This window comes from Zonotrichia albicollis, chromosome Z, assembly GCF_047830755.1.
Source record: "Zonotrichia albicollis isolate bZonAlb1 chromosome Z, bZonAlb1.hap1, whole genome shotgun sequence".
NCBI classification, from domain to species: domain Eukaryota; kingdom Metazoa; phylum Chordata; class Aves; order Passeriformes; family Passerellidae; genus Zonotrichia; species Zonotrichia albicollis.
In genome coordinates this window covers 65,653,950-65,670,544 of record NC_133860.1, presented here as the reverse complement: position 1 = coordinate 65,670,544, position 16,595 = coordinate 65,653,950, and the positions used below count along the sequence as shown (strand labels likewise).

General features: G+C 44.1%; 1 protein-coding gene across 3 annotated transcripts; it reads left to right on the top strand.

Annotated features, from left to right (window-relative positions):
* The first annotated feature begins 7,925 nt into the window (after positions 1–7,925).
* XPA (XPA, DNA damage recognition and repair factor) lies at positions 7,926–16,149 on the top strand. 3 transcript variants are annotated; one of them, XM_074532631.1, is made up of 7 exons: positions 7,926–8,037; positions 9,165–9,453; positions 9,800–9,928; positions 11,989–12,094; positions 13,649–13,814; positions 14,450–14,567; positions 15,921–16,149. In XM_074532631.1, the coding sequence occupies exons 1-7, from the start codon at positions 8,032–8,034 to the stop codon at positions 16,067–16,069; spliced, it is 963 nt and encodes a 320-aa protein (XP_074388732.1). In that variant the 5' UTR covers positions 7,926–8,031; the 3' UTR covers positions 16,070–16,149. The 3 variants fall into 3 exon arrangements, with proteins under 3 accessions (XP_074388732.1, XP_074388733.1, XP_074388731.1); XM_074532632.1 differs by having other exon boundaries at positions 7,938–8,037; positions 9,165–9,427; XM_074532630.1 differs by lacking the exon at positions 7,926–8,037 and having other exon boundaries at positions 8,486–9,427.
* The last annotated feature ends 446 nt before the right edge of the window (positions 16,150–16,595 follow it).

Genomic DNA, 16,595 nt, shown 5'->3' with positions numbered 1-16,595 from the left:
ATCAAACACAAAACGTTTTGCCATGTACTTTGTAGGTGTGAGAGTTGTAACGAAAGTAAACAAAAATTCTTGCTATTCTTACAGCTGTGTTAATGCGAAAAACACACATGAAAGGGAGGCTTAAGATCCTGTCTGATTTACCTTCGGTTTAGAGGAAAGTGTATTTGGGTGGGGGTTATATGACCAAGCATTATGGCTGGTTTCAAATAACTTAGGTAGATTCCACTTATGACTAATTCACTTGATTTTTTGTAAGTGTTAAAATTAGTCGTCCCATTGGCTCTGAGAATTGAAGTCCAACAGCATTCACGGAACAGTAATTAAGAGCACCCTCTTGTGGTCATTATTATGGATGTTAATTAAACCTTTTATGGTAAACTGTTAATGCATCTGCTCTCTCATGCCAATACAGTACCCAGAAAGTTTATTAAAATATGCACATGAATGTGCTGTACATAATTTGTTCTATATCCACCCAAGAGACACAACTGCAAGGTTTTATCTTGCTTATTCACCAAAAGTTGTATGTTTTTTAATAAAAATATTTCAACATTTCATGCAGCTTAGAGCACAGTCATTCCTTTATTTGCGATTTTCAAAATTGGCAAGGAAACCCTCAGAAAAGATACAAAAAATGATAGGTAGTAAGTTTGGTCTCCATTCCAGAGAACTTAGCAAAAAGTATAACAGAGGATGGAATTAATGTGCAGCTGCATGAAGACAATTTCTTGAGAAGGAAGCAATGTGGCTACTGTAAAAGTGAGTCATGATGAATTGATCTTTACAGAACTGTTGCAGTTCTCTGAAGCAATCATGGAACATGTAGACTTTCCATTTAATCAAAACTTGTCTCAAGATGCCTAAGTATGGAATTTACTCTAATACAGAAATTAATGTCTGATGGTCATTAAACATTAAACACAGTCAGAATGAAAGAACTAGGTGGGAATATTTGAGCATATTATGGCAGCTCCAGTCAAGTTAGTTTTGGTTAGACTATACGAGAGCTATGGCATAACAAACTGTTAAAGGTAAGGGACAGATGGAAATAGTCTCTACAGAAGCAGATAAGGAAGAGTACCTTGAATCCTAAGTAGCCAGCAAGCATGCTTCATCTGTACTTAATTTCCAAGCACACTCCCTAGACACAGAATACATCTCAAGAATTTGCTGTATAATATTAGTATTGTACTGGTCTTCATTTAATCATTATGTTGCACAATTAAGTTAGTAACTAAAGTTCTTGCTACCTGCTACCATGACAGCATACTATTTACTGAGTGAGTCCTCTGGGACTTGCCACATAAACGTATGAGTCAAGAGAACTGATGTACCATATGAGGAAATCTGCAACCAGGATTCTGCCTCAGCTAAGACAATTTTATGTTGTAATAGGGGATTACTGCAATGTGCAGTTCTGAGCAATCACTTTGGAGAAAGTAAGAAAGACCAAGGAAGCAAGTTTCACAGTATGAAGTCAATTAATGGAATGATGAAACAAACAAAGAAAGTATTCAAATTATTAGTGTATTAGAGAAGAAACAGAGGTTGTGCTACATAGCTAAAATATTCCATTTTCTTCCAAGAAGACCAATTCTGTGGACAGCAGAAGGCATGCACTCAGAAAATAAAGGCATTGGGATTGCCCGTCCCAATACTTTTGAAAGTACCATGAGAAGTTGCATTGCTCAGAGAAGAGACGGGGTGGCTAGCACAGACAAACAGCCCGAGACCATGGATGTTTGGGGTGATTTGTCCAGGCACTTTCAGATCTTGGTAGACACCAAGGTAAAAGTTAATGAATCTATGAAATGCTGCTGAGACTTCATCAACTCTGCTTTTCTTGCTTTCTTAGAAAAGTGAAGGAACAAAAAAAAAAAAAAATTTGAAACTAATAAAAATATTTCAAACATAAACTAGGAAAATATGCAACATTCAGAAGAAAAAACGCACCCCCAAAACCAGTACAACAAGAAGTTAAAAAATGGGACTTGAGGAAGATCTAAACCTCAACAGATGAAAATCCAAGCTGGTTGAGTTTAACCAGGCTGGCACACCACAGAGAGACCTAGAGCGCCTGCAGACTCATGAAAAAGTAACATATCCCTCCTGGCATGGGACTGTTCTGGTGGTACATAATTTGCAGTGGCTGGCAGCTGAGTGTGTCAGGTCTTCAGTCAGGGAGTAGTCAGGTGCTAGACAGGATGCCTTCCCAGACAGGTGAGGATGCTTCCACTCAGCAGTGAAGAATTTCATTGCCTCCAAATTCAAAGAGGATGCTGAAAACTGTGAACTGTGACCACTGATGTAAAGAAAACTCTCACTGAGCAAAAATCAAAAAAGTGCAGTCTCTGGCAACAGAAGGGTCATCTCACTAGATCATTAACTACATTCCAAAATCACTTAACTGGATTCCAGATATAGTCAGGAAGAGAAGAACCTTTTTTTTTCCCCCCCTCTCTTATTTTTTGTCACAAACTACTTCCCACGCTCTAAGCATATCATGGTCTTTAAGGAAAATAAAAAAGAGGGTTATGGTAAATGGCAAAGCTCAGTGTACCTATGCTACAAACAGAACAAATTTTTAAAAAGTTTGATTTGCACAGCTTAGCCAGAAACATGGATGTGGATGAAGTGGAAGTAACACAGGAATGTAGTATATGCCAAACCTGTAAGAAATGAGTGAGTGGCATCAGGAATTCTTTATATATTCTTTCACTCATAAACAGTTTCAATTGAATCAGAGGTACTAAAACCTTTGGAATCCATTCTTCCCTGTACCAAGAGAGAAATCAGTTAACATCACATGTTAAATTGCTATGGTCACTGTTCTTCTTTCTGGCAAGGCAAAGACAAATTTTCACACTGAGGGGGGGAAAAAGCAATCAAAACTAAGACAACAAAATCAGCCTACTGAAGTAACTGAGGTAGCAAGACCCTGATCAGAAACTATTTTCTGATCATGTTGAGAAGATACATTCAGATTACGTTAAAGATTCAAATTCTGTGGATGGCACAGTCCCTCAGAAGCACCTCTCACTGGGCCTGCACTCCTACAGGGCTTAAGCCATGTGCTGGCTCCACATTTCTCTCACAGATAGGCTGGTGTGAACCTAGAATGCACAGTCACTAAGATCAATTCCACATTATCCTTCTCTTCTCATGCTTCAATGAGCTGAAATGCTCACAGCTCCTGGTAGTGTCTGTCCTGAAAAGCAGGACTGGGCCTGAAGGCACATATGAACAGCACTGTGAGATGAACTTATCATGCATTTGTAGCTAACATTGGGAAAACCAACTGGAGAGAGAACTGATCAAACCTGTGGACAATGACACCACAGGTTTTGCAGAGATGTGCAAGGACCAGAAGAGACACATCTGCTTAAACACTGGTAACTGGGACATGACTTTTTTGCTACAGCAGAATTAGTCAGCTGTTTTATGGTCTTCCATTCCAGGTCCTCTGCACACAGGAACAAGTCAGGCTGACTTGGAAAAATAGTAAAAAAATCTCTTTATATTATGGCTCAGAAAAAAAAAAGTGTAACATACTGCACAATATAAAGTGGAAACTTGAAGAATTTTAAATACTTACATTCCCCATGTCCTTAAATACTTAAATACAGCAAGGCCTGATTTTTGAACTTCTCTCCAGAACATTCAGCCTTTCACCATCAATACTACTAAAGTTCATGTCTTTGAAACTATTATAGTAGATGATGTACCTATTTTCTGTCTCAGAAATGTGTGAGATGCTCTTAATTGAACAAAAAAGTGCTAAAGCATTTACCAAAGTTTCTTGATGTTTCTAAGTTGCTACAGGAAAGATTCTTGCATGGATTAAATAACTGTCCATATGGAAACACTAGGAGGGAGAATAAATCTGTCAATACAGAGATCCCTTTTACATCATATGTGGCTATTCCTTGCACACTTGGGAAAAAGGCCCCAAAACCTGAATAGCTCAACTTTAGAACAGCTCAGACAGGTCCTCAAACCCATTTCTATAAAATCTCCTCTTCCAGCCACTGGTGGGGTAAGAAAAATATCCTAGTGTCTTAGTTTCAGAAAAAAATACATGTTTACCTTCAGTATTTTTTGACCTTTGTATTGAAGTTATCAAATCACCAAAGGTTGCCATACCACAGTTACATAACTTGTCTACTGTTTTTGCTAGTTTCCCACTCTTTATGTGCATCAAAGAGAATGATGGCTTTTTCTGGTAAAATACTGGAGGAGGATTTCTCTTTCTGGATTGCCAATCAATAGCAAAAGTGTCCAGTCAGCTTTGCAGCAATCTCTGAAACAGTAAACAGCATTTTTTCATCATGTGGCCATCAACACTTTCCTGTTCACAGATATGAAATGAACGTTTTCTATTGATATTAAAAGCCAACATATTAAAGTCCTATTCATGACTAAAACAGAAAAGTCTTGTACAATGCTAGCAAATAAAAGATACTTACATTGTAATTTCAAATTCTGTCATCTCCTGTAATGAGAAAATGATAACAAACTTGCATTAAGATCTCCTGTCGGAGAACAATGCCAATTGTTGTCTCTAAACATTGCACTTTGATTCTTGCCTACCTGTTTGTTTCAGATGTGTTGCTTAGGCATTCAACACGTTATATGTTTACTCCATTACCTATCTGTTCAACCAAGATTGCATACATCAATTGGAGTATGATAAATGGAGCGTGAAGAAAGGCCACATCACTATGAAAATCCTCTCCTACAGGTAGTGAGCAAAGGAGAAAATCTCAGAGAGATGACAAACCTAATTTACTCTGCATGTCCCATTCTGTCCAACAGGACGATTCCCTGTGTATCCCTGATCTATGAGCTATGGCATAGGTGAATTCAGAAAGAAAACATACAAATCCAAGCAGGTACACTATCTGGTTTTAACAAGTTCACTTTGCTTTTCACAGGTCACATGCTGCTTTTTCACCAAGCAGCCAACAATATTTCTCTATTTATTTATTAAAGGTAACATAAGAAATAGGTGCACAGAGCTAAAACAGGATGGAAACAAAATCACAAAGGGCATGGTATTTTTTGCCCTACGTTCCTAAGGACGCAATTGAACTGCTCTCTCCCATTCAAAAATCATTTGAAATCGCTGGACAAAATCCAATGCCTTAGTCATGCTCAGAGGCAGCAGCCCAACACCCTGTGTATATTGGCCAGTCAGCTTCTGGCTACTGAATTCGAATATGGCTAAAATTGATGCCACCACATGAGCCATCAAACAGAGGGAGAGGGATAGGTGGGAGGGGTGGGGAGAAAAGTAAAGAGATTTTTGTCCACAGCTGCCCCTTCAAAAGACAAACTCATCGAAAAAGTAAGACTTTTAGGTCTGTTTCTCATGGAACGATTATTTGCTACTGAGGAAGAAAAAAAGGATGGTTTGGTTGTAGGTGTGCAACTGCAATGCAGCTGTATGCATATTGCTACTAAGATTTTGAGAACACAGAGAAAGAAGTTTATCACGAGGCAAAATAGAAATACATGGTCAGCAGCTGCTCCGTAAGTAACTCCTGGTCCCAGCTGAATAGTGAATTTGGTTGGAAAGACCCCATTGCACAGGCTCATTGCTATCATGCGGCTCAGTGTGATCCTCCATGAATACAGAGGAAGAGGTGTACTGCCTCGGATGAAGAACCCATTCAGTCCAACATCCTGTTTCCACCACAGGCCACAGGCAAACGTCAAAGGAAGAGGAAAAGCAAGGCAAATATATGATATCTTCTCTGCAACACTCCCACAGCTACCAACTGCTTTCAGCTCAGGGAATTTCCTGAGTGTGAGGGGGTGTTCATTCATTAACTCTCAACACAGTCCTCTTCCAAATACTTGGCCTGTCTTCCCTGCACCCTAGAGAAACAGCCTGTACTCAGCATGCCATTCAGAAAGGCATTGAACGAAGAACCATCTCCTCCTGCCTGTTTAGACTTGGGCTCCTGCTACTGCAAATCTGATGGTTTGTACTCAGAAGGTCAGCTGGCATCCACAAGTTACACAGGATGTGACAGGCCTCATGCATGCTCCCTCTTTGGTGAGAACTCCAAATCTCAATTGTCCCTTTCAAGGGACACAAAGTCAGACAGCCCAGCATTCTTGTTATTCTTTTCTAGTTCCAGCATTTACTTTCTAAGGAAACGCAATAGGGGACCGTACTCATGGTGCAAATTACCCACAGATTTCTGGAGTGCTACAAATGTATTCCTGGTTTTGTTCTGTCCCTTTCCTTGAAATGTGCCTTGCTTTTCCAAACATAAAGATGGCATTCATGCAGGGCCTACACACTTTAGTGTCACTACTGAGTGGCAGCACTAATTCAGGTATTCCTACCTTTTATGTAAAGTTATGAGTAGTTATGACATCACCTTGCATTTATCTACTCCATATTTAATCTACTTTTTTACTGCCTCATCACCCACAATTCTTTACGGATGACCCTCACCCCCTGCTAACTCAAAAAGGTTTTGCACAGTCAGCAAACATTCTTGTCTTGCCACTCACTGTTTCCTCCATGGGAGTGATGAATTGTGAAGCACTGCTCGGCTGGCTCCTTGCGCTCAGCTCCTCACTGATGATGGTCTCTCTGGCTATGAAATAATGCACATCTGTGCTTGACAATTAATGACAGCCTACCTTCTAATACAAGGAATACTTGAAACTACTTGGCATACAGAACCTGAAAAACTGTTTAAAACACAGATACCATTACAATTATTATCTCATGTGCATGCATTAAGCCACATGTATTTAATATTAAGCACAAATATTATTGCATGGCCAAGCAATGCATATGAGATAGTTTGTAACTCCTTGCTAATACAAAACTGTTAGTTTAATTACCTTCTCTTGGCCATGAAAATTAGGAGTATTGTGTTTGATTCATTTTGGTCAAAAGCAGAGCTGGGGAGAATATTCTGCTTTGATTGCGCTGTCAGACTGCCCCTGAGAAGAAGAAAAAGCCAAACATCTCTAGTATATATTTCTAAAACAGTTTTACTCAATAATTAACACTTGCATAGATAGTTGCGGCCCACAGCCAATTTTATTTGAACGCCTTGATTCTGAATTTGCTTTTGTTTATGTATTCTGATTTCCTTTTAATCCTAATTCCAGTTTGGTTGCATAACAATAATGTCCTTTTGCCCTTAAAACCCTTACACAGGGTCTCAAACTTGGCTTTGGTTTGAGGCAGTTTTGGTTTATGAATGATACGGAACTATTTGCTACCCCACAAGTACAACTCAGTTCACTCCTCCCTAAATGTCTGCTCCTACAAAACAAGGAAGAAGAGACACCAGAATAGCATAAGGAATCCAAACATACGTGTGTTTGCTTTTCAAGCAAACATTTCCATTTCCAAGGCATCTAGTAAACACTTTTCTTCTATCTTTTTTTTATTTCACTTGTTTCTACTGTGTTTATTGCTCTCTTTGGAACTCCACTGTCAGTAAGTCAGTCCAAAAAAGGGAGTAATGAGGTTGGAGAAACGAATGCTCATACTGTATAATTGCATAAGCTGCTTCCTGTACGCTGGGGTTACGATTTGCATTTTCATCTATTAAATACCTTGTGTTCTAGATCCTTCTCTCTGACTGTGAAACGTATTTGGACATCTCCACTGTGGCACTTTTCCAACTTTATACAAACACTGGAAAGCAATCTCGCTGAAAGCAGACGGTTTAGTATGACTTGGTTATTAATTTTTAAGGAAGAGGTTCTGTGATCTGCGACAAGAGAAGTATTTTAATTGACGGGAGGAGCTACCTACCACTCATGCAAGTATTAGAACCACTTAAAATGTCTTCATCTGCATTTCTGTACGTATGTATATATATGTGTGTATATATATATATGGAGATATATATATAAATTTCCCAGAAGCAGGATGTTCTTTTCTCAGCGTTCATAGCACACTCTGCTGGCTGTTGTCGAAAGTTAATGCCAAGCGAGGACGACAAGCTAAAAAGAAATAAAATGTTTTAGGACACAGGAGAAACACAATCCATGCAGGTAATTACCGCGGGCATTTGAACGGAGAGGCACAAGGGACGTACTCTGGGAGCAGCAAGGGAGGGTTGGCAGGAAACTAGTTTAGTTTCACGGAAGAGAGCGAGCTTTTCTTTTTTCTTTTCTTTTTTTTTTTGGTGGAGGGGGACGGGAACGTTGTATGGGGGGGAGGGAAGGAAGGTTTCTCCGCGTGCTGAGGTCATCCCGTTTCAGCATGGAGGCAGGGAGCACGCATCTGTGCCAGTGCCTCCATTTCCGCTCCTTCAAGGACAGGGCAGGCACTGCCTGACGGGCGGGCGAGGATCACTGGCTGCTCGGCATTAAGTGGCTTTATATGAAAGTGGCTTAGAGCCACATTTGCATGACAAAGCCATTTGCGCGTCCCTCGTCAGTAAGGGAGGCTGCAGCCTCCATTTGTCCTCCCTTGCACAGAACACGCGAAACCATTAAGGGCAGGACGGGGATTTTGTTAAGAAAGCGCTTATTGCCCATGCCGAGCGAGGCTGGGACACGGCGGGCCGCGAACAGGAGGAGCAGGGAGTGGGGAGAGTGCTCCTGCAGAGTTTTCAGGGCAGAAAACGTGGCCGGGGCCGTTTCCGGCCGAGAACCAGCCTCGCGCAGGGCTGTGGCGGGGCCGGGCCGGGCGGACAAAAGGGGCATTGCTGGGTGACGCTGCTGAGGAATTCCTGCCGGGCGGGGCGGGATTTATGGCTTTTTTTTTCCACGGGGCCGCTCGGGCCCGAGGCGGGGGACGGTGCAGAAAGCGCAGGGTCATCATCGGCTCCCCTCCCCCAGCCCGTCCCCTCCCCGGTCCCGCGGTGCCGGTGCCGGTCCCGATCCCGGCACAGCCGCCCCCCCCGGGCCGACACCGGCCCCCACCCCGGCCCGCGCGCGCCCCCCACCCCCCACCCTCGCGCGCCACGCGGGCCGCGGGCCCCGCCCCGCCGCCTGGCCGCGCGCGCCCCCCCTTCCCCTCCCCCCTCGCGCGCCCTCCCGGCGCGCCCCGCGCGGCGGCGGCGGGGCGGAGCCCCCGCCCTGGCGGCTCGCGAGGAGGGGCGGGGCGGTAGCTGCGCGCCTGCGCGGGCGGCCTCGCCCCTTCTGTGGCCACCCCCGCCCCCCGCCCTGCGCAGGCGCAGTGCGGCGGCGGCTCGGCGAGGGGAAGGGCGAGAGCGGCAGCCGGAGCGGGGGGGACCACGGGGCTCCGTCGCTCCCGCCGCCGCCATGGCGGGCGCGGCCCCGGCCCACGAGCAAGACCAGGAGCAGAAGATTTCGACCGCGGCGGGCGAGCGGCCGCACCTCTCAGCGGCGGCGCTGGCGAAGATCGAGCGGAACCGGCAGCGGGCGCTGGCACTGCGGCAGGCGCGGCTGGCGGCCCGGCCCTACCCTGCCGCAGGTCGGATGGCGGCGGCGGCGGAACGGGCGAGTCCCCGCGCCCTTTTTTCTCTTTTCTAGGGGGGAGGTTTCGAGAGGGGAAAGATGTGGGGAAAGGGTGGCTCCGCCGGCCGTGGGGCGGTGGGGGCGGCGGGGGGGTGGGAGTGCGGTAGGGTGGCTGGAGCGGGGTGGGGGTTGGGGGGGAGAATCCGCCGCGGCGCGCGAGGGGCCCCCCCTCCCCCCACATGTGTGGGGGAGGGGGGGGGCTCTTGCACGCGCGCGCTCTCCGCGCGGCCCCCCGCCTCGCGCGCGCAGCGCGGTGGGGGCGGCCGCGCGCGCCCCCTGCCGGCGGCGGCGCTTTAACGCAGCGCCCGCCTCGTTTGTGCTCCTGCAGGCGGCGGCGCGCGGGCGCGGGCCCTCCCCAAGGTCGTGGACACGGGAGGGGGATTCTTCCTGGAGGAGGAGGAGGAGAGCCAGCAGAAGGAAGAGCGCGGCGCCGGCGAGAAGATCGTGCATCCACCCGGTAATTAAGAAAAAAACGTGTAGGGAGCGGCGGGGGTTTGGCGGGGAGGCGGCGGGAGGAGGCGGCGCCGCGTGCGCGGGGCTGGCGGGGGAGGGCAGGAAGGCGCGGGGGCGACAGTGAGCCGGCTCCGGCCGCGCCAGCGGGGCGGGATGGATGGGCGCCTTTTTTTTTCCCGGGCTTTTTTTACTCTCCTTTCTTACCCTCTTTTTCTTTCTTTTTCCCCCTTTTTTTTTTTTCTTTTCTTTTCTTTTAATTGCTGATATCCCTTTTCCTCCTTCACACGTTTTTCTGGATGTGCTCGATTAGTGGCGCGTCCGATTCTTTTCAGCATTAAATCGGCTATAGCAAATGCGGGGTAATTAAAAATGAAGAATTTTAAGCCGCGGAAGTGGGACACAACCAGTGCCCTTGGGTATAGCACATTTTAATTTTTTTTTCTCCCCCATTAATGTTATATCCATTATTTCTTTCGGGGAATTTGAGTTTTAAGACCGACATGAGCATAAATTTTCGCGACTTCGTCGGTTGTGGGAATTTTGGGATTTATGTGGTTTGTGCCAAGACCGGAGCGCTGCTGCAGTGCCAGCTTTTATCGTTATAAAACGTGCTGGCGCCAAGTTACTGATCGTTCGGTGGAGGATTTCAGCGCATTGCCTTGCAATATTCTCCCCCCCAAAAAAAGCAAATGGAGAAGTAAGGGTCCCAAAATAGATCGACTTTCTTCTCTGGGATTGTCTTTGTCTTGCTTTGTTCTGCTTGTATCAGCTGCGGAGCTGTTGGTGCAGTGTATCTCTTTGTTAGAAATCAGCACCAGATTTCATTAACGGTGTAAACAATTAGCAGCCCTGCTTCTTTAGATGGGCTAATGTTTAACAATAAATTTAAGTAGATTTGGGATGCCTTTACACTGGGCGTATTTTTTGCTGTGTAATTCATAACGTCATTGTCTTAATAAAATGTCTTCGTGTTCGGGAGCACTGCCTTAAATGATGGAATGTGATGTAAGAGTATGAAATGACTGTGAAGTACTGAGCATCCGGCTGTCGCTAGTAGGACTGAATTTACATAAAATGTCGTCTTTGCTGGATCGGATCTGCTATAAATGCAAACGCAATTAAAATATATGGTGCTGCATGTTAACCATTAATCTTCTGCTCCAGGTGTTCCTAAAATTTCACTGCACTACCTCGCTTTCGGATTTCAAAACTGTATAGAAATGTTAATTTTCTGATAGAATTCCGATGTTACTGTTCAAGGAATGTTCCTTATAGCTGTTGTTGCCCGAATCGGTGTTTCTTGGTGTCCTGTGGAACATAAAAGCAGATGGTGATGACGCTGGAGGTGATCCGCCCGTTGAGGATGCGGCCAGAAGCAGTGGCTGGCGCTGAGATGAGTCTGGGCTTGGAGCAGTGCTGAGAGGGCTTGGGGAGAGGATTGTAGTGGAGCTCCATCCCCATTCCACTCCTAGCAGCTCTCTGGCCATCCACCTCCGTTTCTGCCAGCTGGAACGGACAAGAACCTTGCCAACTGCCCCAGGCTTCCACTGAGCTCGTTTAGGGAGAGGCAGGTGTGGCTGAGCTAGGAAAAAAACTGGAGCAGAGCTGAGAGAACTATGATGCCAGCGCGGCTCCTGTAGTTTCCTGCTCTAGCCACCCTCTTCAAACTGAATCCCTTCTCTGCTTCCTCCCGTTTCTGCCCGCATGTCCCCTGTAAATCAGGGCATATTTTAGGAGGGTCAGAACAGAGGAAGTGGCAGGAGAGGATTTGATGCGCTTTGTGAGAGAAGTGTGGAGAATTTTTTTAACAATGGCTAAGTTAAATACACATTTAAATGTTGAAGTTAAGTACTAAATGCTTGACTTGGGAGAAAACATTCCAACAGACATTGAATTGTGTGGTAATGGGTTTGAATGTGTACTGTACTGTTCTGAAAAACTTGGACAGAGTGAAACTAGTTTGTAATATGCTTATGTGAATTCTAGTAAAATTGCCTGTAATACCAATTCTAGATGCTTGTTTTTATCATTGTAGTCCCTTTAAAAAATATTTCTTTCCATTAGCACCCGTGCTAGAATTTGACTATCTCATCTGTGGAGACTGTGGCAAAGAATTCATGGACTCCTACCTTATGCAGCACTTTGATTGGGCAACATGTGATAATTGCAGGTATTACAAATAATCAGGAGAGAAAAACACTATTTTACATAAAGATTGCTGGCTATAATTCAGTGAGTTACAGTCGTTTAAAGAGACTGTCAGCAAGAGAGACATATTTCAGTAACTTTAAAAAAATGTAAATTTAATTTGATACCCTGTGCAAGTTCCATTATGGAATTAATTCACAAATTGTCTCATAAGCCTGCCTTAGGATAGGGTACGTCAGTGGATTTTCATACAACATTATGGTAATGGGATGTCGTGAGAGCAGTTGGTGTGTTTGTCAGTGTGAAAATTTATGTCTGGCTGCAGACTGGAGCCATTTGAAAACCTGATGCAACACAAATACCCACCCTGAAGTGGAGCAGGGATTAGGAGAGTGTTTGTGGTCCCAGTGTTTAACTCAAGTGCAGTTGGTACTTTGGTCAGCATGGGCGTGCTGGAAGCACAGCAGCCAAAGGGCAGAGCCCCCATGGGAGGTTACTGGTTGGCCTGCGAGGTAAGCAGGAGTTTGACCTTGAGAGGGAGAGCAAGCTCTTATCTTTTAACACAGAAAACGCTCCAAAAGCCATCAAGATAACCAGGGCAATGAAACCAACTGCAGCAGCCAGCTGCCCATGTGTGTAAGAATGAATTGGGTGAATGAAAAAAAAAGCTTGTTCTGGGCGCCTTCCCATTTACTGGAGGGAGTGGTTAGGGTTGTGCACGTGGTGTAGGCAATTTGCAGTCATTGCAGGCAAAGTTCTGTTTCAGCAGTTACAGTAGGTAGGGAAAGGAGCTTGGAGCTTGTGGAGTCTTTGGTCTGAGCTCTTGTAGCTGATGGCTGGAGTGTGTCCTTGGTGCATTAGCTGTAACTGTGAACTTTGAATTCTAGTACAGCTACATTTACAGCAGTACTTCCTTGATGACCGTTGTTAGCACTTAGTGTTTGGCAGATCTTTTGGCTCCAGCGATTCAAGTTGTACTTCAGTCAGGATTGCGTAAATGTAATTTTTTCCATTAACTCATAAAAGCTGCTGTGCTTACAGAGTTTTTCATTATCTGGTAAAGGCTACTGTCTTTAAAGCCTTTTTTTATGGTTTCTCTGCCTACTGTCCTGCATTATAGAAAAGGCTCTGTGTTGCTAATCAGTTTCTGGTATCTAGAACCATATGGAGTGTGTATATTCTCAGGTGATCTGATCTGTCTCACATAACACATTCTTTCTTTCTTGACCATGTGAGGCTCATGCGTCTGTCCTCTTGGATTGCATCTGAGTTAGATGAATACCTGAAATTATTCATTTTAAGTTTCATTGTAAGAAAATAGAAGAAAAGCCTTTCTAGAAGAGCAGGCTTCTCAGTGTATGTTTGCTGAAATGGGAATTTTTAAAACATTTAATTTCAGTAAATCTAGTCTGGAGTTTAGCTAAGCAGTTGGAATCCAAAGTTATTTGCATGCATATAAAACTGAGGGTATTAGGGCTACCTGTATTTCAGGAATGTTAGAAGGGATGGGGACTTAGATGTTAATAACCTGTGGTTTTAGGGTGTAGCTTTCTCATCATTATTTTACATCTTGCAGAGATGTTGAAGATAAACATAAGCTTATAACAAGGACAGAAGCAAAAGAAGAGTATCTGCTTAAAGACTGTGACTTAGACAAGAGGGAACCAGTACTCAGATTCATTGTGAAGAAAAACCCTCATAATTCACGATGGGGTGAAATGAAACTTTATTTAAAACTACAGGTATAGAAACTGAGTGTGTTTCAGACATTTTTTAACCTTTATACAGCTTTGGTTGTCACTTGGTACCTGAATGGTTTTGTCAAAGCTAAGTGTGTTATGTATAGCTTGTTAAAGTTAAATGGTTGCAGTCCAAGTTGTGGAAATGTCTGGTTTTGAGAGCATTTTAAAGATGTTCATTGAGCAGAACTTTAGTGGGTTGCACAATTACAAGTCACAAAGCACATGGCCCTTCAGTTTTACTCTGAAGTGCACGGGGCAGCTGCAGCTGTCTGTGGCCCTTTGTAGCTGCGTTCACAGCTTTGCCTGCAGAGGCGGCAGGAAAGGCAAGTGGATTCCCCAGGGCTCTTGGCATTTCTTGTTTGGTACTTGATAGCCATCATACTGCTTTAGTAAAATATGGACAAAACTAGAGCTGGGCTTAAGCTTTCCTAAGTTACATTCAGCTGATACTAAAGACCAGTGTCGCCTCTTTGGTGGAAGGAGTGCAGTCTTTTGTGAGACAAGCAGAGACAGGTGGGAGGCAGAGCAAGATTGGTTCGTTTATGTGTATGTAGGGAAAAATTAAATTTGTAAGTTAGAATAGTTTACTTTTATCGTTTCAGGAAACAAAAAAGGCATTTATGTCCATCCTGTAGGTAATCAAGCGTTCACTTGAAGTCTGGGGTAGTGAAGAAGCCTTGCAAGAAGCAAAGGAGCTCCGCCGTAATAGCAGAGAGAAGATGAAACAGAAGAAGTTTGACAAGAAAGTTAAAGGTAAAGCATTAAAATTACATACTTCAGTACCTGAAGGGAAGTACAGTTCTGTTTAAACCTGTGTCTGCATCTGAATAAATTATTGAGAAAATACGCAGTGTGGTAGTATGGAGGTTTTCAGGATTGGGGGTGAGCCTGAGCAGTCTGGTGTGACTTCATAGGTTACTATTTTGGGCAGTGTTGGACTGCAGGGCTTGAGGTCCCTTCCAACTTTAATTCCCCTGTTGCTTTGTGGACGTTATGTGACAGAAATCAATTGCAATGGTTCATTATAATGTTTTTTGAATGTTTGGGTATGACCCGGAATGTGCCATGGATTGCTTCTGATACTTTTGACTAGTGGAAGACATTAATTTTTGTAGCAGTGCGTTATAGATCTGTGATAGGCTTCAGGTGAAATGACTGTAATGAAATGGGTTTTTCAGTTGTTCACAGTATTCCTAGCAGCTGTCTTTACTGCAAATTGCTCTGCGGCTTTTTTCTCCTCTAAAGTATTATTTAGAGGAGTGTTTGATGGGTGGAACCTTTTGTACCACCTATAGCATCCATGCTTTGCTTGGGTGGTGGTTACAAGGGCAGAAAGCCCAGGCTGGCTGTACCAGGGCTGTCTGAAGGAGGCAGAACTTGGGATTGCACAAATAACCCCTGTCCGGGCCATTGATGCTGTGCACGCTGAAGGACTGGCAGCAGACTGTAGCCGAGATGCCAGAGTTCAGTGCAAGCACAGGCCTTAACGTGACAAAGTTTGCAGCCTGAATGGCTTGGCTCAAAATGTGACCACATTTTGCTGTTCAGTATTCTTGCCACCCGCTTGCAACATCCGGATAATATCTTGGGCCCTGCTGCCAGCTTGTGCGCTCTAGAGAACCCGCAGATTTCACTGCGATGCTGCAGAGGCAACTCATATTATTGGGCATAAAGCTTAGAGAATGCCAAGTCATTTGGGAGGCTTACTGTGACCTGAATGAAAATGACTCTTTCTTGGTCATGTAAAATAAATGAGGTGTTCTATAAAAACTTTTCCTTTACGTTCCACCGACCCCTTTTGGATAACTTTGAATGGCTTTGTGTGAAAAAGCAGCAAGCAACTCATCCTTAGTCCAGATGGAAAATCTTTGCCTATGAGATCCCATGACAGTGTAGTTCTTGGCCTTTAAATTATGCAAACAAGGTGAGGATTGCAAGGCAAGTCAGAACTTGTTATTGCAAGAGCAGATTCTTTCCCAGACCTTGTGGAAGACAGGCAGCAAGCATATTGTCATTTGTAGGCCTCAGGAAGCTGGCTACTTGAGTTTTATTGAATGCTCTTTAAGATTTATTAAAATTTTAAAATTTTCTTGTATTTTTTACCAGAACTCCGCCGTGCTGTGAGGAGTAGTTTATGGAAGAAACAAGCCAGTATCCATGAACATGAATACGGACCAGAAGAAAACATTGATGAAGATACATATAAAAAGACATGCACTGTGTGTGGCCATGAATTAACTTATGAGAAGATGTAGTGTTAACCTGTTTTTTAATTTTACTTTGTTTTTAACAGTATTTTGTATTAAAATCAAATAAATGCTAATTATGAACAGTCTGTTGCCAGATTGTGTGAAGCATTATATTTTTCAGTTGCAAGAAGCTCTGTGAAGGCTTTGGCCTTTATGCTAGATCTGAGGGTGGAATATAGCAACAGTTCAACAATTGGTATCTTCTTGGTCAAAAGATAAGTTTGTATCATTGTACTTGATTGCGCTGATGAAATCGAGGTGAACTTCCTGCAGCTTTTCTGCATCCATGAGGAGGAAGGCTCCTTATTTTCTAACTGTTGTCTGGTTTGCAGTTCCTGGTCATGGGCAGGCAGAGGGCTGATAGAACAGCATTTCTTGTGGTGGGAGGCCGTCTAATAACATAGGTTCTCCTTTGGCTTGGATACACAATTCCATGAAAGAGAATTCTCTTTGAAAAGGAAAGCTGCTTGCTTTCTTGGGAGGTTCTGACATATATTTACTGTATTTTGCAGGATAGATCCTTAGGTGCATT

Excerpts from the sequence above, each read along its gene's own strand:
- XPA (XM_074532631.1), top strand. Across the intron at positions 9,929-11,988 it reads GAAGATCGTGCATCCACCCG|CACCCGTGCTAGAATTTGAC; the intron begins GTAATTAAGAAA and ends TCTTTCCATTAG. Across the intron at positions 14,568-15,920 it reads GTTTGACAAGAAAGTTAAAG|AACTCCGCCGTGCTGTGAGG; the intron begins GTAAAGCATTAA and ends ATTTTTTACCAG.